We start from the raw sequence: 26,126 nt of genomic DNA on the forward strand, positions 1-26,126 counted from the left end.
TATAACCTGGAATTTTATTTTATTTTATTTTTAAGATTTTATTTATTTATTCATGAGAGACACACAGAGAGAAAGAGGCAGAGACACAGGCAGGGAGAAGCAGGCTCCATGCAGGTAGCCCGATGCGGGACTTGATCTCGGGATTCCAGGATCACGCCCTGGGCCGAAGGCAGGCGCTCAACCACTGAGCCATCCAGGGATCCCCTATAACCTGGAGTTTTAAATTCAGAAAAAGACACACTTACCTGTATTAGTCAGCTATCAGATGGCACCCAGAAGAGGTACAACTAGGAGGCATGGGCAGGGTGGAGGGAAATCAGCAAGGGATAGTGACTCCCCAGGGTCAGGAAGCTGTTACCAGCCCAGGCCTAAAGTTGCTAGGGATGTGGCCTGTGTAACTGGTCCCCTCTCTTCTCTGGCCACTCCTCTCTCTCCACTCCACTTCCTTTCTGCCCCTGAACCCCTTGAGTGCCTTCTGACCTCTGAGAGCTTGTTCTCTTGTTTGCCTCCTCTCCCTCTACTTCACGTCTGAGATTCAGTGCTACCTCTCCAAAAAGCCTTCCCTGATTCCATCCTGAAATGAGTCTTCGATTTACCACCTATCATTTACTGTTTAGTGCCCATCACCACCTGAAATCACGTTAGTGCTGAGCTTACTTGGGTATGATCTGGCTCCTACCCTGGGATGGTGGCTCCACCAGGATACAGACAAGGCCTGTTCTATTTTCAGTGTCAGACGCTCAGTAAATATTTGTTGAGTACTTGGACAGGGGGAAGTTTTTGTTTAATGGAAGGAAACAAGAATCACCCCATTCAGCCCCCAGATGTCACCCAAAATGGTGGAGCTGGTAACTCCCAGGGCTGGTCCCTGTGCAGAAAGTTCGACAGCCTGAGCAAACAGTCAGAATCAACTTTACTTGAACTCTGGAAAACAGGCAAAGGTTAGTGCCAGCCAAGTGAACACCGTATCAAAATGAAAGGAAATCTGAACATGGCAGGAAAGCTCTGTGCTGTTTTCCCCTCCCTTTTCTCATTTCCTTCCCAGTGTGGTGGAGGTCTTGAAGACAGCAGCCTGTGTCCCCAGGATGGCGAGTACTTGGTTCCTGAGGTTGGCAGGGTGCTGTTTGCTTATTCTACAATGTCTGGGGGCTACCTGCCAGAGTCACTCAAGATTCTGTCTGTTCTCAAAATGCATTCCTGGGGGCACCTGGGGGGCTCAGTCGGTTAAGCATCTGCCTTCAGCTCACGTCATGATGCCAGGGTCCTGGGATGGAGCCCCGAGTAGGGGAGTCTGCTTCTCCCTCTCCCTCTGCCCCCCTCCCCAGCTCTCACTCACTCTTTTTCACTATCTCAAACAAATAAATACAATCTTTAAACAAAAACAACAAAAAGAATGCGTTCCTGGCAAACACTAAGGCAAAAGGAAAAAACCCACAGGGACCTGGGGCAAAATATAATCAAAGATGACATTAACTAGTGATTTTACCAGCAAAAATGGGTTTATTCAGGGATAGCAGAGGAATGCAACTGAGGACAAGCAAGATGCAGCAAAAGCAGAAGCAGGTCTGGAAAAGAAAGAGCAATGCTTTTTGTAGAGGAAAGGGGACATCCGGAAGGCTGTTATGAACAAGAAGTCCGTTGGATTAAACTGGGAGTTGAAAATATTTTGATGTTTCATTGGTTGAGTGGTGACGGTCTCTCATTGGCTGCTTGGCTGTTACCAGGAGGAGAAAATCTTTCTTCCTCCTGCAGAGCTAGTAAAGTCAGGTAGGAAAGTATAAGTTTGCCAGGTACATCTCTTCCTGTGGGGTCTGTAATTGAGGAGTGGTAGGGTGTGAGAATGCCCCCCATCTGTCCTTCTGATTCCATTCTCTTTTTTTAAGGTTTTATTTATTCATGAGAGACATATAGAGAGAGGCAGACATAGGCAGAGGGAGAACCAGGCTCCCGCTGGGAGCCCAATGCAGGACTTGATCCCAGGACCCCAGGATCATGATCTGAGCTGAAGGCAAACACTCAATCACTCAGCCACCCAGGTGCCTCTCCTGATTCCATTCTTTTTTTAAATTTTTATTTATTTATTCATGAGAGAGAGAGAGAGAAGCAGGGTCCATGCAGGGAGCCCTATGTGGGACTCAATCCCAGGACCCCAGGATCATGCCCTGAGCCAAAGGCAAATGCTCAACCGCTGAGCTACCCAGGCGTCCCTGATTAGGGGTATTCAGAAGTGCCAATATATACTGGGGAATTTAGAAAGCAATGTGCAGGCCCAGGGCAGGACAAATGCTCAGGAAAGACCTGAGAAGACCCTAAGCTTTCGTCTCAGGCTTCTCTCTAGGCTCAGTGCAAACAGGAAGTGAAGACTATGGCAAAATTGTAAATGCCCCAGAAAAACATTGAGGGAGTGCCCCACAATACATCTGGGGGTAGTTTTTTGTCTCTTTTTTCTTTCTTCGGCTTGCTCTCTATAATATAAAAATAATTCTTACAACTCAACAACAAAAAGAGAACCCAATTTTAAAACGAGCAAAAGACTTGACAAGACATTTCTCAAAACAAAACGATCTACAAACGGCCAACAAGCACCTGAAAAGACACTCAACATCTTTAGGGAAGTGCAAATCAAAACCACAATGAGATACCACTTCACACCCATTAGGATGGCTATAATAGCAACAAAACTGAAAATAGCACACGTGGATGAGGATTTGGAGAAATCGGAGCCCTTATACATGGTTGGTGGGAATACAAAATGGTGTGGCCACTGTGGAAAACAATCTGGCAGTTCCTCAAAAAGTTAAACACAGAATTACCATATGACCCAGCAATTCCACTCATAGGTGTATACCCTAAAGAACTGAAAGTAGATTCTGAAACACACATACACATGTTCATAGGAGCACACTATTCACAATGTCCAAAAGGTGGATGCGACCTCAATGTCCACCAGTGGTCAAATGGATAAACAGTGGTTTATCCAAGCCATGGCATGTTATTCAGCCATTAAAATAAATTAAATGCTCATTCATGCTATTAAGATGAACCTTCAATACATTATGCTAAGTGAAAGATGCCAGACACAAATGGTCACATTTCATTTATATGAAACACCCAGAATTGACAAATCCATAGACGCAGATTGGTGGTAGACAGAAACTAAGGTGAGGAAGAGAAGGTGCTGAATGGGGACCAGGTTTATTTTAGGGCTGATGGAATGTTTTGAAAATAGAAGTGGTGGTTGCACAACATTGTAAATGTTAATACATGCCACTGAATTGTTCACTTGAAAATGGTTAACTTTATGTAATGTGAATTTCATCTTAAAAAAAACAAAAACAAAAACAAGAACAAAAATACCAAGGGATCCCTGGGTGGCTCAGTGGTTTAGCGCCTGCCTTCTGCCCAGGGCGTGATCCTGGAGACCTGGGATCGAGTCCCACGTCAGGCTCCCTGCATGGAGCCTGCTTCTCCCTCTGCTTGTGTCTCTGCCTCTCTCTCTGTCTCTCATGAATAAATAAAATCTTAAAAAAAAAAAAATCCATTAAACAGGCCACCTGGATGGCTCAGTCAGTTGGGCCTCTGTCTTCGGCTCAGGTCATGATCCCCGGGTCCAGGGATCTATCCCCTCATTGGGTTCCCTGCTCAGGGAGGAGCCTTCTTCTCCCTCTCTTTCTGTCCCTCCTCCTCCCGTTTGTGCTTTCTCTCTCTCAAATAAATAAAATCTTTAAAAAAAATTTTTATTATTTTTTATTATTTTTAATACTTATTTATGAGACACACACACACAGAGAGGCAGAGACACACAGGCAGAGGGAGAAGCAGGCTCCAAGAAGTGAGCCCAATGCAGGACTCCATCCCAGGACTGCAGGATCATGTCCTGGACTGAAGCCCAACCGCTGAGCCACCCAGGGATCCCTAAAAAAAAATTTTTTTTAATTTAAAAATCCATTAAAAAGCTGAGTGAAGTAAGCCAGTCGGAGAAGGACAAACATTATATGTTCTCATTCATTTGGGGAATATAAATAATAGTGAAAGGGAATATAAGGGAAGGGGGAAGAAATGTGTGGGAAATATCAGAAAGGGAGACAGAACATAAAGACTGCTAACTCTGGGAAACGAACTAGGGGTGGTGGAAGGGGAGGAGGGCGGGGGGTGGGAGTGAATGGGTGACGGGCACTGGGGGTTATTCTGTATGTTAGTAAATTGAACACCAATAAAAAATAAATTTAAAAAAAAATCCATTAAAAAATATCAGGGGGTGCCTGGGTGGCTCAGTCAGTAGAGCACAGGGACTCATGATCCCAGGGTCATGAGATCAAGCCCCACATTGGGTGTGGAGCCTACTTAAAATTAAAAAATATATATATACATAATACATACATTCATATTTATGGGGTATCTGGGTGGCTCAGTTAGTTGAGCATGGGTACTCTTGGTTTCAGTACGGCTCATGACCTCAGGGTCATGGGATTGAGCCCTGCCTTGGGCTCCCTGCTCAGTAAGTCTGCCAGAGATCCTTTCCATATCCTCTTCTCCCCTCTGCTCCCTCCCCCACCCTCACCCCAGCTGGCTCACAGGCTCTCTCTAAAATAAAGAAAATCTTTTATATATATATATAAAATAAATAAAGACTCTCCCATTCTCACTTCAAAATGTCCAAGCAGCAAGTCTGAACGACAAAAACTTTGGAAGGGAAAAGGAGCCCTACCAATGACTGCACATAAACTTTGACATAGCAAGGTGGTGTGACTTCCCCAAGTTCTCCCACAGCAGGAAAGAGCTGACAGCCACCAGCTGTAATTGAAGACTAATTGTTTGTCACTAAGTGCCAACCACTCCAGGGCCTATCTTTTAAAGACTCAACATTTCCATCTAAACATTTTTTTTCTTTTTTTTTTTTTTAAATTTTTTTTTAACTTTTATTTATTTATGATAGTCACAGAGAGAGAGAGAGAGGCAGAGACACAGGCAGAGGGAGAAGCAGGCTCCATGCACCGGGAGCCCGACGCGGGACTCGATCCCGGGTCTCCAGGATCGTGCCCCGGGCCAAAGGCAGGCGCCAAACCGCTGCGCCACCCAGGGATCCCAACATTTTTTTTCTTATGTTTAGTCAGAACCACCGAGCAGAGTCCCTTTCTCCAGTGACTTCTTTGCTTATGTGCCAGCTTCCTAGAGGGCGGTCACCACCAAATACTCCAAGCCAGGCTGAGGGAGTGGTGGGCTGCCCAATGGTGGGCGATCAGCCAGAAAAAACAGATCATATGTACTGAGAGCCTATAATGTGCCAAGCGCTGAACAAACATTATCTTAATCTTTACAACAGCCCAGTGAGGTAGGACAAGTATCACCCCATCTTACGGATGGGAATACTGAGGCCCTGCCGGGTGATTTCAAGCCAAGGATCGAGGGTGGCTTAAACTAGGGTTTGTGGCTCCTAGCCCCACACTCTCCTCTCTCTCTCTTTTTATTAACATTCTAAAATTTTATTTACTTGATAGGCATCTGGGTGGCTCAGGTCCTGATCCCGGGGTCCTGGGCTCCCTGCGGGGAGCCTGCTTCTCTCTTTGCCTGTGTTATCTGCCTCTCTGTGTCTCTCATGAATATATAAAGTCTTTTTAAAAAAATGTACTTGACAGAGCGAGCACAAGCAGGCGAGAGGGCGACGCAGGCTCCCAGGGGCGGAGCAGGGATCCTGAGTGGGGCTCCATCCCAGGGACCCAGGACCATGACCTGAGCCGAAGGCAGATGCTTAACCCACAAACATTCCGGCGCCCCCCACCCCCTTCTTGAAGATCTTCTCCGACTCTTAAACACTTGTCACTTTTCCTACCCTGAGTCGTATCAATTACTCTCTTTACCTGCCGCCGCCGCCTCCCCAGGTTTGGGACCCCTGGGTGCAGGGTGGGCTATGCCCCTCTACGTTCTACGCTAGGAAAGCCGAGCGCCACCGGCAAGGCTTCGTCTGTTCCCACCGCCGCCCTCGTGGGGTCCATCAATAACTACAGACGAGGAAACGGACAAAGGGATGGTTCTCAGGAGCAAAGCGAATGAAGGGTCAGGCGGCGCATCTGGAGCCACGCCTAAGAAGCGCGAAGCCCCCAAGAAAACGAAAAGGACCCCCTCCCGCTCCCCTCGAATCTTTATACATGAGCCCTACGGGTCGCGGGGAGGTCCACTATTCCCAGACTAGATGGCCCAATGGTCGTCGCGCGCGGCGTACTCTGGGAAAACCGCAGGGAGGGGCCTCAGAAGGCCCCGGCCCGCCTCCGATTTAGCTGTCTTAACTTTTGCCTGGAAAACACGCACCATCATAGGACTTATTTTTTTTTCCTTATTCCGTCACCATCTGTTGAGACTAGAGCTCGAGGCTACTCATAAAAAAGTCTCCGGGAGGTCGAGAGTCTTAAGGCACGGCAGGCATTCATTCGGGCAGCTAAGCACTCAGGGGGCCCTTCACTTCTCTCTCCGTTCGCTTCATAGCGCCGGCAGAAGCGGCTGCCAATGAGCTCCGAGGAGTAGCACAAGGGGCAGGGCCAGCCCTTAAAGGAACCGCGACCTCTTAGCAGACCGGAGGGTGACCCAGACGATGGCGGCCGGAGCGGCCCTAGCCTTGGCACTGTGGCTACTACTGCCGCCAATGGGGGTTGAGGGGGCAGGTCCCCCGCCGATCCAGGACGGCGAGTTCACGTTCCTGCTGCCCGCGGGGAGGAAGCAGTGTTTCTATCAGTCTGCGCCGGCCAATGCAAGCCTCGAGACCGAGTACCAGGTAGAAAGTCCCGAGTCGGGGAGCAGGCGAGCGAGCGGAGCCAGGGCGAGAGGGCGTGGCCAAGCCCCTGAAGCGAGGCATGGATTAAAGAGGGAGGGGGAGGAGCCCGTGCGTCAGAGTGCGGGGGCGGAGCTAGGGCGAGCGCGCTGGAACCTGTGGGGACGGCGTGGGAGCGGAGGGGGTGGGGTTAGCGAGGCAGCCGGAGGGGGCGGGGCCATCGGCTGCAGGAGGGCACCCCTCACGGGGCGGGAACCTCGAGGGTGGGCGTGGCCAAATGAGGGAGCTGGTGGGCGTGGCCAAGAGCGCCACCAGAAAGGGCGTGGTGGTCCACGGGAGGATTTCCGGGGGATTGGGTTACGGAGAGCAGGGCCCTGTCCCCTCACTTGGGGTGTAAACGTCGATCAAGGACCTGAGATGGGGGCGTGACCAGATGAAAACGCCAAACCCAAAGCTGTCCTTTCAGTGAAGACTGAGCCAAGGCAAGGGGCGCGGTCTGAGGGACAGGTGGGGCAGGCCCAGGTTGAGGGTGTAGGTGTCAGCGCCCTGGTAGGCTCCTGCTGGTCCCCGATGGGTCTGTGTGGGTTGGCCGGGCCCTGGCTTTCCCTGGCAGGTGCCCTTGGCCTCCCCCTAGCCCTCCCCCCTCTTACCTGTCCGCCCAGGTGATCGGAGGTGCTGGACTGGACGTGGATTTCACCCTGGAGAGCCCTCAGGGCGTGCTGCTGGTCAGCGAGTCCCGCAAGGCAGATGGGGTGCACACGTGAGTTCAGTCCCGCTGTCCGTCTGGGTTCAGTTTCAGCTCTGGCCTTCCCTGGTGGCCTCAGGTTACCACCTCCTGTGCCTCTCTGAGTCTGGGTCATGTGCGTCTGTGTGTCTTTCTCCCAGGGTGGAGCCCACGGAGGCTGGGGACTACAAGCTGTGCTTTGACAACTCCTTCAGCACAATCTCCGATAAGCTGGTGTTCTTCGAACTCATTTTTGACAGCCTGCAGGATGACGAGGAGGTCGAGGGCTGGGCAGAGGCTGTGGAGCCTGAGGAGATGCTGGATGTGAAGATGGAGGACATCAAGGTGTGCCCGGGCTGGCTGGGGCCCCGAGTCTTGGAGCTCTGGCTTTGGGCAGCAGTGCTCTCCATTCTTCCACCTTGGCTGGAGTCCCCATCTGCTTCACCCAGCCTCCCTGGTGCCCACCCCACAATTAGAATAGCTAGCCGCTCACACTTAAAATGATAGCACATTTCTAGGTGGAGGATTTTTTTTTTTTAAGATTTATTCATGAGACACAGAGAGAGGCAGAGACATAGGCAGAGGGAGAAGCAGGCTCCCTGATCCCAAGACCCCAGGATCATGCCCTGAGCCCAAGGCAGACGCTCAACCTCTGAGCCACCCCGGCACCCCTAGGTGTAAGAATTTCAAGGGCTTAAATAACTCATGAAATCCTCATATGATGGAGGTAGTGTGCTCCCAATGCCCCATTTTAACGGAGGCACAGGATGGCTAAGTAACTCTCCTAAGGCCACACAGCTAGCAACTGGCAGAGCCAATATTTGAACCCAGGCAGTCTGGCTTTAGCAGCTGTGCTGTTAACCACTGGTAAGTACAGTCTTTATCCTTAGTTAGGCATTCAGTTCTCATTGCAATTTTGAGGAGACTGGGGACCACAGAGGTTAATTAGCTTGCTCAAAGTTACACAGTCAGCACAAAGAGGATGTAGAACTCAGGTGGCCTGGCCACTGAGCCTGCACTCTCAGCTCTCTCCTCCACAAACATAGGCTCACCCTATCCACTAGCCCTCTCCAGTTTTATTGGCCTCTGCTCCCTGAAGGGCGAAGGGTAGCAGAGGCCTGAGCCCTTTTTCTCCCCTCCACAGGAGTCCATCGAGACCATGAAGACCCGGCTGGAGCGTAGCATCCAGATGCTGACGCTGTTGCGGGCCTTCGAGGCACGTGACCGCAACCTGCAGGAGGGCAACCTGGAGCGGGTCAACTTCTGGTCTGCCGTGAACGTGGCCGTGCTGCTGCTGGTGGCCGTGCTCCAGGTGTGCACGCTCAAGCGCTTCTTCCAGGACAAGCGCCCTGTGCCCACGTAGCCCCCGAAGGGAGAACAGGGAAAGAAGGGCAGCAGGGCCCATGTGTGTGTGATTTGGGGGTCCCTTCTCCAGCTTAGCTTCCTACGGGATGGGAGGTCATAGAGGCATGGCCTGAGGGATAACCCTCAGGGGTGTTTCCTCCCTGCCAGGGGCCAGGTCAGCAATAGTTGCTGGGTTGGCAGTTTGGGCCTGGGCCCTCCGGAGGGACAGCTGGGGGGCTGCACCTACATTCCCGGCAACTGTGCATGGAAGGGGGGGCACTGCAGCATGTGAGCACAAGCCCTGGATTCTCTGGCCCCTTTCCGTGTCCCCTACTGTAAATGCGTGTGCCTTAGCTCAAGCCCCAGCCTGCACTGGCTGGCCCTGGTGTGGGATGGGGCCCAGGAAGCAAACTCTCCCTTCCCTCCCCGACTGGCCTTCTGAGCCAGGTGATGGTTCGAGGGGGGCTTGCCGCTTGTGGAACCTCTGCCTTCCTTGGTCTCCTTGTTGCCCCACCAGAGGCCTGCTGCTGCTGTTGGGAGGGTAGCTCCCAGGCTGGGGGGTGGGGGGACTGCTTCCACCAGGGGCTGGGAAGGAGACACGGCTGCAGTGTTCTTGCCAGGACAGTCACTTTATTGAGAGGAAGGAGCCCGGCCCCTCGGCCCAGCGCGGGGTGGGCTCACTGTGAGGTCTGATAACAGAACTCTAGGAGAGGGGACTGCGAGACCACCCGCCCCTCCTGCTCTCTCTGCAGAGGCCCCCGGCAGGGCTGAGGGGGGGCCCAGCCAAAGCTTGTGCCGGAGCCTCACGGAACAAAGGGTGGTCTGGCCCTGGGCACTGGAGTCAATAAATTATGGTCAGAAAATCACAGAGCCTGGTGACTGGGGCTCAGGGACACCAGCCGGGACAGACCTGCCCCCCAAAGGGGGCAAACCAGGCAGGCGGGAGGGGTCTCCCACGAAGCTCAGAAGAAAGGTCGGGCGGGAGCCGATGGAGGTGGTCGCCTGGGCACAAGAGAAAAATCAGAAAGCAAAGTTTAACTGTGACCCGGGCTGGGCCAGAAGGCCTTGGACCTATGGGGAGGGGGGGTCCGGGGGGAAATCCTTGGAACTGCAGTGGTGGGGAGGGGGCCCCGGACCACTGTAGTTTGGGGTGGAGGGCTGGGATCCCCTCTCCCTTTTGTGATTTTGCTGCCTACCCCAGGCCTGTGTCTTGGCCTCCACACTAGTGCTGAGTCAGGGGCTGCAGCCAGGCCTGGAAGTGTTAGTATATGTGTGTGGGGGGAGTGGCCCCAACATCTGTCCCCACTCCTGAGGTGTTAAGGAAAGCAAGAGATTTTCCCTCTAGAGCATGGTTGCCTCTGGAAGAAGCAGACTCCTTCCCCAAGAGCAGAGCCCAGGAGCTTGGTGCAAGAGAGCCCATGGTGGGAGGTAAGGCGGCGTCCTTGTCAGAGGCCTGCTGGGGGAGGGTGAGCAGTCCACATCCTCAGCCTGAACGCCAATACAAAAGGCCCACACGGCAGCCACCAGAAGCTTCTTCCCTTTATTTTAGTTTATTAATAGGATACAGAGTGCAGGCACTTACAGTGGTCAAACCGAGCGAGGAGCGAGCAACGTCTGCTCAGTGATGGACCACCTGGGGCCCACCCCATGTGGGGAGGCCTGGGTGGGAGCCAGGAGCCCCTCAAAGCCTCCCCACTCACTCAGCCCTGAGCCCAAGCCGCCCTGGGACCTAGAAGGAGGAGGGGGCCCAGGAAGGAGAGAGCGAGGCCGGCAGGATGGAGGCTTCCGGACCCGGCGAAGGCACCTCCGGCAGCCGAGGCTCGGCCGTGCGGTTAATACGGCCAAGGAAGGAATATTTACAACTCACAGGGCGGGCAGCGCTGGGCCTGCTGGGCCTGGCTCGAGGCCTGGAGCTCCCACTGCTGAGAAATGGACATGCTCCTTGGGCCCCAGGAAGGACCGAGGTGAGGGGCGGGTTTACAGGCACTCTTGATGCCCCAGTTTCCAGAAGATCTGGTCATCTCAGGCTTTGCAGGCCAGAGAAGCCCTGGGTGAGTCCCCCGCCCCAGCCTGAATCCTTATTCCAGAAGGCGCCCAGAGTGCATTCCCTCCTCTTGTACCCTGTGGCTCCATCCCCCAAAGTGCAACACCCAGGCTTCCCCCCTGCCCCAGGGCGGCTCCCCTCCTGCCCCAGGGCTCCAGGGCCCTTTCGGTCACTGCTGTGTCCAGCTGGGGATGAGGGCCAAGGTTAAGGAAGAGTCAGGGGCTGCCCACAGGGAGCCTGGTCCCGGCGTGTGGATGACAGAGGCCGGGGGCAGCGGAGGGGCCCAGACAACCGAAGCTCCTGCAGGCGGGTGTGCGAAGACCCCCTGAGATGGTGCCCCCCCGACCCCCCTGCGGCCTAGTCGAGCAGGGAAGGCTCGGCTGGCCTGATAATGGTGGGCCGGCTGGGCGCAGCAGGGGGTCTTCTGCTGCAAAGAGAATAAAGACAGATGGGGAAGGGGAGGGGGGAGATGGCAGTGAGGCCCCGAGTAGGACGAGGGAGGGGACCCAGGCCCCACCACCCCCACCCCCTCTTGCTGCCCAATGCCCAATGCCTGAGGGCTCTGAAGGCCGCTAGAGTGCAGTGAAGGAGTTTGCTGTGTGACTCTGGGTGAGTCCCCACCCACCCTGGACCTTGGGTTCCTGGTGGGAGAAGTACAGAGACAGAGCCGGGCCTACGAGGGCTCATAAGTGTGTCCTCATTAAGGAAACAGGTCAAAACCAGGAGAAGGGGCCCCGTGTGAGGAGTCCGATCTGCATCGTGGGCCACCTACTCAGGCAGAGGACAGGCCTGGGAGCCCTGGGGTCACCCTGACTCTCCACCACTCTGTGACTTTGGACAAGTGACTTGGCCTCTCTGGGCCTTAGTTTTCGTACTAGCCAAATGGGGATGGGGACTCCATTCCCTGCAGCGCGCAAGGACAGCTCATCGCAGGGTGTCTGATCGAGGACAGGCCCTAGGGCTCAGGCTGCTGGCTTTAGTGGCAGGCAGTGTGTGTGGGGGGGGGGGCGGGGGGGGGGCGCCAGCCTTACCTGGGCACTCCGGGAGGGATGCTGGGGGGAATCCGAGCCGGCCGAGATGGGATCTGAGGCGGGGCCGAGAAGGGGTCATTGTTGGCAAACATGCTCTGGGGTCCAGGCCTGGACGGGATGGGGGGTGCAGCGAAGGAGGCTGTTGGCCCCACTGGCACGGGAATCAGAGGGGGCCCCGGGGTCGGGCCTCTCACAGCTGGGGGCCGGCCTGGGGGATGCACGCTGGACAAGGGTCGGCGCTGTGGAGTGGGGCTGTGGAGGAAAGAGGAGGTGTGAGCTGCGGAAGAGGGTGGAGAGCCCCAGCTGTGTGGCTGTGGAAACCCCAGGGGGCCAAAGTGTGGTGCAGGCTCGTACCCGATACTGCCCAGGGGGCGCAGGTGAGTGCCTGCTCCTGGGCCCCTCCATCCACCCCACCACCACCTGCCCCCAGCTAAACCTTGAGCCACGGCCTACCTGTACCTCTCCTCAGCCACCAGGGGCTCCTGCTTCCCTGTGATCCCACTCAGGGCCATTTCCCTCTCACCAGCCCTGCTGCAACCTGCCCACTTCCCCACCTCCTCCAATCTACTCTCAGCCAAAGATCCTCTCAGAGCCCAGCCCGGACTCCAAATCAAGACCAGTGCCTCCAGAGGTTGCGGGGCCTGCAAGCCCCTGCCCTGGGCACCCCACGGGTTACTCCCGGGCCTGAACACCCACTGTTCCCCAAGCTGGATGCTGTGCCTTCTCCCTAAGTAACTCCATGGCTACTTGAAGCCTTGGCAGGGCTGGCACCTTCTAGGAGATTCCCCTGGCTGACCCTCTCTCCTCCCGCCGCCTGCCCTGTCACTGGTTAGCTGTCCCTGTCTGATGCTCTGCATTGCCCATGCCAGTGGCTCATTTCCATCAAAGAGGTTGGGGAGGGGGGGACGGGGACATGCCAGTCATGCCCTCCAGCTGCTCCTGCAGATCCTCCTCCCCAACCTGCCATCATCTGTGCTCTGTACTCCAGGAGGATGACTCCATGGCCACCACGGCCTGGGCCTCTCACCCTCTCTGGCTTCCATGGGGGCCTAACCAATGGAAAGCACCAGAGGACAGGTGGGCCTTTCACATAACCCTTCTCTCTCCTTACTGCTTCAGGCTTAGGCAGGGTAGCAGGCCCCGCAGCCACCCACCCCTGGGCTGTACACTGACAGGACACACAGGGATACCCAGGAACCCACAGGAGTCTCTCAGACCTGTGGCTGGTAGTGCTCTGGAGCCAGGTGTCATCAACAGGTGGGGGCACGGGTGTGGACACTGTGCTGGTGCTAATGTCTCCGATGATGTTGAGAGCCTCCTTGAGTGCATGGTACATGCGCAGCATGTCGTCCCGCCGCTGGGCCTGGTCAGCTGACTCCTCCATAAGGCTGCTCTGGTCCGCCGATGAGTACAGGTAGGCCAGGAGCTCATGGTGGATGAAGGCTTTCGTCTGGGGGCAAAGGGGCAGAGAGGTCAGGGCTTCCTGCCACACCTGCCGTTATGACTGGCTGGAAAACCACCTGCCACACTCGATGGGCTTTCTTGTCTGTAACTTTGCTGTACGATGTGTCAGATGTTAGATGTTTGAAATGCAGGTGAGCTTTCTACATCCCCCCTCCGCCAAGCCTCTGGTTGGGGGGCCTTTCAAGTGTCCTTCCGGCCTGTTTCACGAGATGCTTACTAAACTTCCTCCTAGAATCCTGCCTCTCTTATTGGTGTCTTTCCACCCCTTTATTATCTTCAAGCTGGCTATTGTTTAAAAAGTACTAGTTTTGCTAATTTTATACTTTGTTCCTTCCTAAAGGATACAGGAGTTTTTGTTACTTTTTATTGAGTGTCTAGGTACCCATTCATGTGGACGTGAGCTTCTCCACATAGGAGCAAGTTTTCCTATTCTTTTTCAATGTTTCACACCTTTATATGATTCTTCTGATTGAACTACATTGGCTAGTAACTCGACAGGAAAGTTTGCTTTCTTTATTTTTTATTATTATTATTATTTTTTAAGTTTGCTTTCTTTAAAAATTGATTTTGAAGATGGGAAAAGAGTGCGTGCGAACGGGGGCAGAGGGCAGAGGGAGAGAGAGAGATCCCCAAGCAGACACCCCTGCTGAGCATGGAGCCTGACATAGGGCTTGATCCCAGGACCCTGGGATCCCAACCTGAGCTGAAATCAAGAGTTGGATGCTCAATCAACTGAGCCACCCCAGGCACCCCTAAAGAAAGTTTTAAAAGCATAGATGGCCAGCTTGTTTTTGATTTCAGAGAAGATGCTTTCTGAGCTTCCCCATTCAGATCAAGAGTGGTTTTGAGACTGAAACACAAAGACTCGTAACAGAAGACCCCTTCCTACCATTGTCTTTTTTAAGAGTAGATGTTGACTTTTAACAAACTTTCAACATCTGCAAAAATGCCAGGCTTGATAGTTTATTTCCCTTCCTCTTTTATACAAATGGAGCTTTCCTGTACATTCTGTTATGCTCCATAGTTTTCTACTTTATGAGTTATTATAAACCTGGAGATCTTTCTCTTTTTGATAGAATAGCTATTTATTTGTTTTTAAAGATTTTATTTACTTATTCATGAGAGAGAGAGAGAGAGAGAGAGAGAGAGAGAGAGAGAGGCAGAGACATAGGCAGGCAGAGGGAGAAGCAGGCTCCCTGTGGGGAGCCTGATGCAGGACTCGATCCCAGGAATCTGGGATCATGACCTGAGCCGGAGCCAGACACTCAAGCGCTGAGCCACTCAGGTGCCCCCAGAATGGTTATTTATTAAATGGATTCTATTGAGTGGATAGAGATTTCCAATCTTTGGCCACTACACAGCAATGCTAAAAAAATAAGCATGGAGATGCTCGATTTGTATATGGGCAAAAAGGTCTGTTGGAGAAATTCCTGTGAGTAGAACTTTGGGGCCAAACCATATATGCCTTTTAAATTTCACAGTTGCAGAAAGATGTATATCACAAATTCCATTTATATGTGAAGAATATACCAGCATACCCATGAAACTTAACACTGCTCACCACCCCAAGGAGATGGTGAAGAACACAGTGGAAAAGGAACTTGGAATTTTTGCTTTAGACCCTATTACACCGAGAGCTTTTCTAGGTACGACATAAACCAAACCTGGTCTGCAGAGATTCCTGAGTGCCTAGCTGTGCTGAAGGCCTGAGGTATGAGCCTGCTGCACCCTCCCAGCAGCCTAGAGCAGGAGATGTTAGTAGGGCTGCATTTCACCAAAGAGAAGCCTAAAGCCCTGAGAGTCTAGGGAGCCCTGGGGTAGGCAGGTAACATCCCTAAGGTGGGTTGGGCTGCAGGCCATCAGGAGGCCACAGCTGGGGACATAGTCTGGGTTTTTTTTTGTTTTTGTTTTTTTTATTTATTCATGATAGGCACACAGTGAGAGAGAGAGAGGCAGAGACACAGGCAGAGGGAGAAGCAGGCTCCATGCACCGGGAGCCTGATGTGGGATTCGATCCCGGATCTCCAGGATCGCGCCCTGGGCCAAAGGCAGGCGCCAAACCGCTGCGCCACCCAGGGATCCCTAGTCTGGGTTTTAATCCCACCTCCCACTCTTCTGAGTGACTCAGGGCAGATGTCTTCACTTTGCGGGACCTCGTTTTCCTGTCTATACAACGGAGATGATAGCAGTCCCTCTTCTGGGTTATTATAAGGCTGAAAAAATTCACAGGAAGTGTACACGTGTGGTGTTTGCTTCAATTACCTGAGTAGGTGGGAGTTAGCCCCTTGTGGCCCACCTCTTTCCATTTACCAGGAGAGGCTGGGCATCCTGTTTCTGATGTTTAAATGATAGTGACTCAGTCTAATTTTAAATTTTATAGTGTTCAGGCCAAATCTGGCAGTCGCTGCCCTACCCCCTCACCCCCATGATGGGCAGGCCCTAGTGTGCCAGGGCACTCACGTTGTTGATCATGAGGTGCATGATGGTCTTTGGCATGAGGTCGCGGATGGACTTGTTGATGATGGCCACATATGAGTCCACCAGGTTGCGAATGGTCTCCACCTGCCGCTCTAGCTGCGGGTCCATGGAGAAGGTGTTCTCCTGGACTCCATCCTCATTTTCTGCCTGCAGTGGGGAGAGGGCAGTTGGTGAGGGGCGACCGTGACCTGAGGGTAGTGTGGGGAGCCCCATTCCCTGGGAATTGCTTGCCCTGTCCTGCCCACAACTGGCTTTCTGGGGATGTCCCCTGATGGCCACATCGGCAACACGCGGCCTTGCTTGCCTGCCCCTGGCCTGAGCTGCCTGGACCTGTGGTGACCACGGCCCAAGGCAATTAGACACTGTCACCTGGGGACTGGAACATGATAATTTGGGGGCTGAGGGTGGCCATGTTTGCTCCCCTTCAAGGACAGGAGGAGGAGGAACGAAAGAGATGGGATCCTAGGCCATGGATCTCCCTGGCCTTGGCTTTAGTCAAAGAACCTTTCGGGCCTTGATAGCAAAACCTTCTCCCCCTTTTTCCTTTGCTCAAGAGAGTATGAGCTACGTGCCTGGAAATGACCCATCCAGTGAAACGTTATACCCTTCCTCTCCCAGGAGGCGTCAGCTCAGCCCAAGGTGTGTCAGCCGGGTAGGGCAATTCCTTACCTGGTCCTTCTCTGGGTAGACCCCCGCTCGGAGGAACGAGGCCTTCCAGCTGTCTACGTCCTCCTGGGAATCACAGGCCAGCTCGATCTGCCGAAGGTCCTTGTAGACATTCCTGCAGTGAGAGGAAAAAGCGTGTGCTTTGACCCTGCCCATGGGCCTGGAGGGGGCGGGGAGCTGCAGCATGGGCTCTGGGGTCTGAGTGATGGAGGCTCACACCTGGCCTGAGCACATCGGGAGCCCTGGGATGGCAGCAGCACTTCCACCCTGTTGGGCTGATAGGACCCCCAAGACAGTGCCTACAGTGCCCAGAACCGAGCCGAGGGCGGAGCAAGTGCTCAGCGTGTATCTACATCTAGCAGTATCCATGAGGGTATTTCTGTGGCTTTCGTTGACTTTTCCCTTTTCCCTGGGATACGCTCTCCTGTGGGGGCCAAAGGCTGCCAAAGATACTCTCAGGAGTGGGCAAGTGTCCCTCAACACCCCTGGCTGGGTAGCTCCCACTGAGGTGTTTTCAGGGAGGCCAAAGCAAAGTTGTCCAAAAGAACATTCTGTCATGGGGTGAATCATTCTCGCCTGCTGTTGTCGGGTGCAGGCAGTGAGCTATAGGTGGCTTCTCTGTAAGCACCAGGAACAGGGCCAGGATGACAAGGAAGGTATTGAAGTTTCATATTATTTCAGTCGATTTACATTTAAATCGCTAAATGAGGCCAGCGGCTACTGCACTGGATAGTGAAGGTCATGACTGTGCCCTGACTTCTGGGGTCTGGGCTGGGGCGGGGACGGAGGGCTGTGGAGCTGTCCAAGGACAGGACTGAGCCTCCCAGCTAAGATACATGACATGCTAGGCAAATCTAGGCAAATGTGGGTCTGTGAGAAGAAAGGCGCAGAGCCACAAGGCCGGAGGAAAAACGGATGGACACCTACCAGCATTTACGGACAGCGTTCTGTAGGCCAGGATCTGTGCCACACACACACGCCATCCTGTTCCCCAAGGCAGGTGTGGCCTAGATGGCCAAGCCATCCCAAAGCTTTTGTGTGAGACCTGAGTTGGAGCTTAGTAATGCCTCATGACGGAGCTATGGCCAGCTAGCGGTCAGTGAGTAGCTGCCCTGAGATTTCTGGAAGGAACCTCAGGGAGTAAGAGGGCATGTCTTTGTTGCTCCTTCTCCTCCTTCCTAGCACTGCCCGGAACATCATGATGGCCAGACCTTGGGTAGCCATGTTGGAAAAGGAGAAGGAAGGCTCAGGAACAGGAGCACCTGGGCCTGGATGCCTGTGGAGCTGCCCCTCCTGCCCAGGATGGTAAAAGCCATAAAAAACCCCAAACTTCTTTCTATCGTGTTTCCATTATTATTCTGCGTTTTCTGAGCATTAGGTCCTATCTCTACCCACATGCATAGGGGATCAGGGGCCAGGGAGGAGGACAGCTGCTTTAGGCCAGCCTGGAACAAATCTCGATTGAGCTATTTTTCCACAGAACACGAGGCTGGCGTTGAACTGCTGGGAGCGATGGGCAGTGGGGAAGGTGGTCCTGAGGCAGCAGGGAGAATGTCGGTGCCTGGCAGTCATAAAGAACCACCTGGCCTTGGCTGACAACTAACTCCTGACTTAAGATGTTCCCTGGATGTTGGGTAAGGGCGTGTGAGGGTCCTGTATCCACACTTAGCCCCTTCCTCCTGCTCTCAGGACCTCCTGCCGGAGCTGGGCTTCTTCCCAAGCTGAGAAAAGCATCTTCGTTTTTGCTAACGTCTTCCCAGTGCCTGTGGGTATGGACTCACCAAGGGCCTCCTGGGCCCTTCTCTTCCCGGTCTGCACTCACCCAGGGGTCTTACCCTGTCTGACTTTGAACACGGCCATGCAACAACAACTCCCCAGTCCACCCCACCTAGAGCTCGTTCTGGAACGCCAAACTCTTGTACCTACAGAGCTGCCTTTCTGACTCCCCCATGTGGTGTCTCATGGGCCTCTTTCCCTCCTGGCCCAAACCCAGTCCCTGACTGTCCCCAAGCCTACCCTGACACTGCCTTCCCCATCTCAGTGGATGGCAGCTCGGTCCCTGTGAGTGCTCAGGGTCCTCAGAAGATGCCTTCCTCTCTCACACCCGCACCCACCAGTTCAGTCAGCTCTCTCAGAATAGGCTACCTCCTCCTCCATGTCCTCAACCCTATCTGAGCCGGCCCTACTCTCTCCCACTTACCCTCCCCCCCAACCCCGTAGCCACCAGGGGGTGCCCGTGAACACCCAAGCCAAGGCCAGTCCCTCCTCTGCTCAGAACTCTCCATGGCTCCTGCATCACATCATTAGGTCTTTCCTGACCACACACTGGAAGCACCCATGGCAGTTTTCTGCCTCTTACTTGATTCTAGAACATGAGACCCCCTGGCAGGTACTTTATGCACAAAGCATTTAGTGGATGCTGCTGAATGACCTTCACTCGGTGGGCCCTCACCTCTGCTCTGTGTTGAAGATGGCGAAGACGTGCTTGTTGGACATGAAGCCTTTCTCCACATCACGGATTTTAAGGTTGTCCAATGGCAGCATGTACTTCTTCTCCTTCTCCTGAGGGTGGAAGAGGAGAGGTCACCGTGGCCTATTTAATTGAGGACCTGAGAATGCCCTGGGCTAGACCCCACCCCGAGGACCATTGCCAATACCTGATGCCTCTCACGCTGGTGGTTACTTGGATTAACTCATCTGCTGCTACTGACTCTCCCTTATCCGCTTTGCCCCAACCATGCTGGCCTTCTTGACACTCTCAGAGAGTCCAGGTGGGCTCTTACCCCAGCACCTTTGCTGAAATGCTCCTCCTTCCAATGCCTGCATGGCTCCCTCCTTGCATCCTTCAGATTTTTGTGCAGAGGGGACCCTCTTGGAGAGGCCTGCCCTGTCCCCGCCCTATGCACACTCCCTCTCTCTTGCCCCCTCCATCCTCCTCCTCCTCTTGATACTGCCCCCTCCATGACACGACATCATCTTGCTCATTGATTCAGGCTACCATCTGTCAGCCAGCCTGACTGGGGTGGGCCAGTTCCTCAAGGTCAGCTCTCATTCTACCCCAAATCCAACCCTTTCTCCACCAGATTCGTGAATGAAACCGTTAACTCAAGTACAACATCTTCACAACAAGCCTATAACTGAGTTACCACCATGATCCCATTTTACAGAGAGGGAGACTGAGGTCAAGTGGGGTCAGGCAATGATTGGGTTGGGGCTGGGATTTAAAATTCATCAGCTTCAGATGATCCTGAAGCTGAACGTGTGCCCCCTTGAGGTCATGCCTGAACTCCAAAGCCAAATAAGTGTCCCTCGCTTCCTAAGGGCAGTCCTGTTCATGAGGTGCCCACTGAGTGCCTGGCACAGCAGTCCTGATGACTGCAGGGGAGGCAGCTCACAGAGGATGTGTGTCACGGAAGCCCATGTTCCCTCACCAATGGTGGCCAAGCACCTACTGTACCCCCCCAGCATGGGGCTGGGGCCTACAGATGCATTATCTTATATCTCCCCAAATGGGGGGTGTGGGGTGGGGGGTGCACGAACAAGTTTTCTACATCAGGAAACCAGAGAGCAGTATCACAGTGCATCAGGATCGCCTGGTTCCCATGCCCACGTGACCCACAGTAACTCTGATGACCTTCCCCTATCTCTGCCAGGGAAGCACCATGCTTAGAGAAGGAAGCTCCGACAGGGAAGGTGGCTGCCCAGGACCACACAGCAGGGCTTCAGAAGCCAGGTCCATGTGCTCCAAAACCAGGTCCTGCCCACCACCCTTTCTTATACCTCCAGGCATCTTGGGAGAGGAGACCCCATCTCCCTCCTCCAGGAGTTTGCTTCTTGTCACCTGTTTTGTCCCTGTGTACTGGAAGGCCCCAGAACCAAGCCCAATATGGCTGCTGCCTCCAAATTCCAAAGCAGCCACAGTGATGGAGGGAAAGGGGGCCAGAGGCTCCCTGGTAGGTGGGGCCTGGCTCAAAGTTTCAGGGCGACAGAGAGAGAGGCAGGAGTGAGCAGTAGGCTTGGTGCAGGGGCTTGGTCCTGCAGCCTTAGGAGCTCCGATGGGCTCCGCCCCTCCAGTAAGTCACTCCCCATTGCTGCCTCAGTTTCCAAGGAAAGTCCTGGCCTCCTTGTGCAGGGTGACGGTTAAGGCGAGTCTCTGAGGCACTAGGGTATCCTTTTGTGCATGTGTTTCTCATTCTCAGGGCTCTAGAGTCAGTTCACGGGGCTCTGGCGGAGGAGGAAGCAAGGCAGAGTGCCCCTTCCGGCCGAGCTACACTGAGGGGCAGAAGAGGGACCCAGTGGCCATGGAGGTGGGAAACCCCCGTTCATGCTGAGTTCTGGGAGCCGGAGAAAGGAGGGTGGCAAAGAAAGGCTCTGGGCCAGGCCCAGGGCCCAACCCCTTCCCGCAGAAAAATCTTGGGGGCTTTAGAAGGGGCCCAGGGAGGGGTTCCCCACCCGGAAGACTGTGGAAGGGCTTTTGCCGCCCCCACCCTGATGTGTCAAGAGGCAGGAAGCTTCCAGTCAGTCGGCCAGGCCAAGTAACTGAGTCACAGTCCTTCTGGGCCCTGAGCGAGACGCCACATCTGGAACTGTTTATAGTGTGATTCCGCCCAGAGCGCAGCGGCTGCCTTCCTGATGCTGCTGACACGCACACACAGAACACAAACACACACAGAGACACAGGCGTGCGGGCACCCCGCCCCCACCCGACCCCCAAAGAGACCTTCGCCTGCACACACAGGCCACAGACCCAAACCCTCCCTCCCGCCCACGCCCACCCGCTCCCCAACCCCCTCCTTAGGATTTCCTGCAAACCCACAACTTTCTCCAGATGCGAGCCGGCCCCAGCCGTGCCACGTCAGAAGAGATGAAGTGGATCGGCGCAGGCAGTGGCCTCCTCGTCTGCTCCGAGGGACTGCGGCGCGGCAGCCCTCCTTGCCCCCTGCCTCCCCTGGCCCGGGGGGCCTGCAGCATGGACAGCCGGCCCCGCCAACCCAGTGTTCAGACTACCTGTTCAGGGGGCTCTGAATGTGTACAGTAGTCTGCACATTGGTTAGGCTGGGCTCGGGCAAGCGGCGCATCAGGATGGGCACCCCCCCCAAACTTGCTGCCACCTCCACAGGGAGGCAGCCCCGGAGGTGAGTGTCATCGTCCACCGCCCTGCTTCCCACTGGGGTGGAGATGGGGACAGAGGATTGGGGAGTCGGGAAGGGCCTGGGGGGGAGCAGAGCTGCCAGGGAGAGGCAGAGGGAGCCTGCCGCCAGCTGAGGGGTTGGGGGCGCTGGCTGGCTGGGTCCCCTATTCCTATCCCACACTGTAACTGCTTCCTCTCAGTGCTTTTTCAAAATAAAGAAATGCGTTCTGCCTCTCTGAGGCGTCTCTGAGAAGGGGGCCTGATCTTCAGGGGCTTAGCTGCCACGTGTGCAACTCTGAGGGTCCCTGCGCTGTGGGGATCGGGCTCCTGCCCCTCCCGATCTTAGCCTGCTTTGTGTCTGGGGCGCACACAGGGCCCCTTTCACGGGCCTGCTGGTTCTCGTTACTGGCGGCAGGCGCTCCACCCTCCTCCCGCCCGACGCTTCCGTGCCTTTGGGTTGGGCCCACCAGAGGGTCTGGGGTTCCTGCTTTTGACCCCTACATGAGGGGAAGATGAAGGACTCCCTCCTACACTGAAAAAAGCTCTTAAAATCAGACTTGCAGGGAACTGCCAGGATGGGGTTTGAGCCCAAAGTCCCTCTCCAGCTGCCCGAGGCTGTGGCAAAGCCTGGCACCCTGGGTGGAGATGCCTGGACCCAAGGTAAAGACCAGCCCTTGGCCGGCCTGGCAGCCCTTGCAGCAGAGCAGACTGGGTTGCAGACGACTGGGGCGGAAAGAGGGAGAAGATGCACAAGCGTCATCCCCACCCGCCCTCACCCCGGCCATTTTGAGAAGCTGATCTGGCCACGAGGGTTCCTGAAGGAGCGCCTGGTCACCCTTATGCTACATCTCAACCCTGTGAGGCTCTGTGGTCCTCGGCACGCCCTTGCCCAGTTTAGAAACAGCAGCCAGACAAGGTCCTTCAGGAGGATCAGGGTTCCTGACTTTCCAGGATAATCTCTAGCCTGGTGTCCCGTGGGATGATGGCATTTCACCCCTAAACACCCTCCCTCAGAGGAGTGGTGTCTGGCCATGAGGGAGGGTCAGGCCAAGGCTGAGGTGGCTCTCAGGGCAGAGAGCACATGCCCTGTACCCACCCCTCCCGTGAGGACCCTTCCCCACTCTGTGACACAGAGCAAGTCACTGCTTGGGGTCTGATTCCTCACTGACAAATGGAGTATAAGGATTTCCTGAGGAAAATGTGGCCAAGGTGGGCTCTTCAAGTCAGCAAGCCTGGCACAGGGCAGGGATTTCATAAACAAGAGTTGTGCGATCCCAGGTGAGCAGGACACACAGTGGCCACGGGACTAGACTGTGATCAGGGGTTGGGGCAGAGTGACACATGTCCCTTCCTCATCAGGCCCTTCTCTCCCTTCTTCAGGCTGCTGGAATGTGATGGACCCGGGGGAGGGAGGGAATCTGGGACCACGATGGGGAGACACATGTTAAGTTGACAATGGGCAAGGTGGAGCTTGGGCCCTGCACAGCCTCACGGCCCAAGCCTGCCAAGCTCACCAGGACGCAGGCAAAAAACAGACTCCTGTCTCTGTAAGTGCCTTCATATTGGGGCCACTGTCACAGACGCCTAATACTGCCCTGGCCAACAGGGACAGCCCGTGGACCTTCCATAAGGCAGCCCAGGAAAATGACAGAAATGCAGTGCCCTTCACTCGTGACCTTCAGAAGCCAACCCAGCCCCCACTGGGGCAGCAACAGGCAGTCACCCTGAAGTGGTATTGTTCCCAGGCGGCTAACCAAGGCCAGGTTGTTAAGAGAACTGAGCAAAGCCACAGAGAAGTGGAGGTGGAGAAGGGGCTAGGCAGCAGCACTGCCCCAGAGGCTGCCCGTTGAGCTGGGGGTGCAAGAACTCGAGCCCCTGCCACAGGTTCATGGAGCCTGCAGTACAAGGCGGCACACGATGCTAAACCCTGTGGTCAGTGTTCCTGATGCTGGTCCCAGAGGCCTCCCCACGCCCTTTGGAAAAGGACACGCACACGTGGAATGCTCTAAAGACACACACTAATCCAACTGATGAGTCACTGGACTTACCTCTGACACTAATAATACACTGTATGTTAATCAATTGAATTTAAGGAAAACAAAGAATTTTAAAAAATAGAAATAAAATAAAATAAAATATTTAAAAATACAGACAGACAGACACTATAGCTAGGCCTGTCCCAGGAGCCATTCCACTCCACTTCGTAGACGGGGAAGCAGGAGCCCAAGGAGGGTAAGCGCTTGGCTGAGCCGGGGCAGGCTGCAGCCCTTGGAACCCCAGTACCTCAGTGGCCTGGCTGTAAGCCTGAGTCCCTGACCTAGGGCCCTGCTTCCCCTGAGAACCAGGGATACCTTACAGTGACCTCAGAGGCTGGGGTCAGTTTCCAGCCTGCCGAGGGCTCCCCTCCCCCATCTCCCTTTCTGCCTGGAGGAGTGGAGCAGCCACCAGGCTGGACCCTTTGGGGGGCAGAGAGGTGCAGCCAGGCCATTACCATTCTCGGCGGGAGCTCTGGGATACCCAACTCAGGGAGACCTTCTTGAATGAACCAGGGTGAATGAGTAAGCACCCACCCATCCTAGTCCCACTGCCCTGTCCCCCAGCCACTCACCTCCTCATCCTTATACCAGGACAGAGACTCGGCTGTCAGCACAAACCAGTACTCCTTGGAGCCGCCCTTCATCAGGCTAATGTTGTTGATGGTTAGCCAGCCCCTGCGGATCACCTGGGGGGGGGAGGGTGTTGCTCAGAGGACAAAGCCTGCCACCCCGCCCGGCCCACCCCTGTGCAGTGGCCAGTACCTTTGTCCCCAGTAAGGAAGAGGGACCATAATAGCCACCACCAGCCCGAAGCCAGGCGACCCAACTCCACCTTGCCCCTAAGCATTTCCCACTGGAAACCAACATGGGATGCCCAGGCAGACACAGGGCACACATGCTCACTTGCAGGCCCAGGGGCAACAGGGAACCAGGCCCCCAGGAGACCCCCTGCACACGAGGTTAAGTTTGGTTAGCGTGGGCAAGAAAAGGTATGCCTGGCTAGAAGGGGCCCAGGAGAGGTCCCAGGCCTGTATTTGTGTCACATGGGATGCAACCCTGGAGGAATCACACCTGCAAGACGCAGGTACCATGAGGCCCTCAGACCTTGTCCCTCGCATGCTCTGGAAGACGGCTGTTGAAGGAAGGCTGGAGAAACTGCCACAAGATGGAGTGGTTCTTCCTCTCTCCTCTTGTGGCTGACCAGCAGAGGCTCAACATACAGCGTCAACTCTGCTGCCCAGTCTGTTGGCTCACCTGCCCGGCTTACTTGGGTGGGCACTCGGTGACCAAAGGGACCTGTTCTGAGTGGCCAGTCTGTCCTGGGGCTCCCTTCCCCACAGGCTCCTTCCAGAGTATAGGATGAAGGGATGCTTCCACCCAGAAGGCTGAGGCCAAAGTTTCAAGCCTGAGCCTGGGGAATCTGCAGGGGATCATGCACCACGCTGGCGTCAAACACGGTAGCTGTCCGAGTTTTCTGACATGCTAAGGTTCTGGGCTGGCAGGTCCCCTGGATGAGGCTCGTCTGGCTGTAGCCGTCATCTGAGTAGGAGGCAGAACCCAGGCCTACGCAGAGGACTCACCTGACTGCTACACGTAGGCAGCCTGGGGGGCCATGGTCCTATGTTCCCTGGGTCATGGAGGCGTGTGTGGGCCGGAGCTACCCATCACTCTGGATTGGGGACCCCAGGGCAGCAGGAAGCACATGGAGGCACAGACAGGGCTGCCTAGGGCCCAGGCGCAACAGACCAGGCCAAGCTACTGAGGTGCGGCCAAGGACAGCTGGGATGGACTGGTGAGTCCCCCAGGGTGGGGCGTGGCAAAAGCATGGGAGATATGGCTCCAGGGATGACTCTGGGCCTACATGGCTTCCTAATGGATGGGTCTCTAGGGGGACTTCATCTCCTGCCCTCTAACCTGTCCCCAGACCTGTAAAATCTCAACAGAGCCACCTGTTCCATTCCTATGGTTGGAATTAGGCTCTGAGTCTCAGAGGCCATGGAGGTGGAGGTGGCCAGCATGCGCCCAGGGGCCCCTGTACCACACAGAAGCCCTTCTCCAGGCTGGGGATGGCAAGGAATGCCAGCTGGCAGCCTTTCTTAAGGCTTCCTAAAGATGATCAGAGTACCTGGGAGACTTATCCCCCCCAGGGAGTGGGCAGACTTCTGGCACCTGCCTAACCATGGGCTGCCTGGTGGGCAAGATGGCAGAGGCCCCAGTAAGGTCATGGTATCCTCCCAGGGCACCTTGGTTTAGCACTGAATATCTGAAGTCCTGGGAATCCCCCCAGGTCCAGGCAAAGGGGGATGTCTGGTCACGCTGGGGGCAAGGCAGGTCTTCAGACTCAGGCCCGAGGCCATCCTACATAAGATCAGGGAAAGAGTCCCTGGCTCCAGCAATTACACCCTGCCTCAGAGCGGTGTGGGTCCCAGTGTTCATAGTGGTTCC

At 54.9% G+C, this 26,126-nt stretch overlaps 2 protein-coding genes and 2 long non-coding RNA genes across 15 annotated transcripts in view; 2 read left to right on the top strand and 2 right to left on the bottom strand.

The window, feature by feature from the left end:
• Nucleotides 1-1,480: 1,480 nt before the first annotated feature.
• Nucleotides 1,481-6,842, bottom strand: LOC140610805 (uncharacterized). The gene is made up of 2 exons (XR_012012311.1): nt 5,859-6,842; nt 1,481-1,754 (listed from the first exon to the last, which is right to left on the bottom strand). It is a non-coding gene; the product is annotated as an uncharacterized lncRNA (long non-coding RNA).
• Nucleotides 6,440-9,694, top strand: TMED1 (transmembrane p24 trafficking protein 1). 2 transcript variants are annotated; one of them, XM_072787250.1, is made up of 4 exons: nt 6,440-6,769; nt 7,426-7,523; nt 7,649-7,832; nt 8,632-9,694. In XM_072787250.1, the coding sequence occupies exons 1-4, from the start codon at nt 6,587-6,589 to the stop codon at nt 8,848-8,850; spliced, it is 684 nt and encodes a 227-aa protein (XP_072643351.1). In that variant the 5' UTR covers nt 6,440-6,586; the 3' UTR covers nt 8,851-9,694. The 2 variants fall into 2 exon arrangements, with proteins under 2 accessions (XP_072643351.1, XP_072643352.1); XM_072787251.1 differs by having other exon boundaries at nt 6,443-6,766.
• DNM2 (dynamin 2) overlaps nt 9,442-26,126 on the bottom strand; it is an 88,303-nt gene continuing 71,618 nt past the window's right edge. For 4 of the 11 annotated variants that reach the window (XM_072787248.1, XM_072787246.1, XM_072787247.1 and 1 more), the window contains 7 exons: nt 24,254-24,367; nt 18,967-19,076; nt 16,518-16,629; nt 15,831-15,995; nt 13,124-13,356; nt 11,907-12,158; nt 9,442-9,833 (listed from right to left, as the gene is read on the bottom strand). In XM_072787248.1, the coding sequence (XP_072643349.1) occupies nt 9,794-9,833; nt 11,907-12,158; nt 13,124-13,356; nt 15,831-15,995; nt 16,518-16,629; nt 18,967-19,076; nt 24,254-24,367 (1,026 nt within the window). In that variant the 3' untranslated portion in view covers nt 9,442-9,793. Of the gene's footprint in view, nt 9,834-10,352; nt 11,303-11,906; nt 12,159-13,123; nt 13,357-15,830; nt 15,996-16,517; nt 16,630-18,966; nt 19,077-24,253; nt 24,368-26,126 lie in introns of those variants that run through there. The other 7 variants (XM_072787243.1, XM_072787242.1, XM_072787238.1 and 4 more) reach the window with 2 other exon arrangements.
• On the top strand, nt 11,875-18,462 carry LOC140610806 (uncharacterized). The gene is made up of 2 exons (XR_012012312.1): nt 11,875-17,819; nt 17,995-18,462. It is a non-coding gene; the product is annotated as an uncharacterized lncRNA (long non-coding RNA).

The sequence above is a fragment of the Canis lupus genome, chromosome 19, assembly GCF_048164855.1.
Source record: "Canis lupus baileyi chromosome 19, mCanLup2.hap1, whole genome shotgun sequence".
NCBI lineage: Eukaryota > Metazoa > Chordata > Mammalia > Carnivora > Canidae > Canis > Canis lupus.

What these genes read in the sequence shown, in the direction of transcription:
- TMED1 (XM_072787250.1), top strand. Translation starts at nt 6,587, where the DNA reads ATGGCGGCCGGAGCGGCCCTAGCCTTGGCACTGTGGCTACTACTGCCG. An exon ending in TCGAGACCGAGTACCAGGTA is followed by an intron (nt 6,770 to 7,425) that starts GAAAGTCCCGAG and finishes CTGTCCGCCCAG; the next exon opens with GTGATCGGAGGTGCTGGACT. An exon ending in AAGGCAGATGGGGTGCACAC is followed by an intron (nt 7,524 to 7,648) that starts GTGAGTTCAGTC and finishes TCTTTCTCCCAG; the next exon opens with GGTGGAGCCCACGGAGGCTG.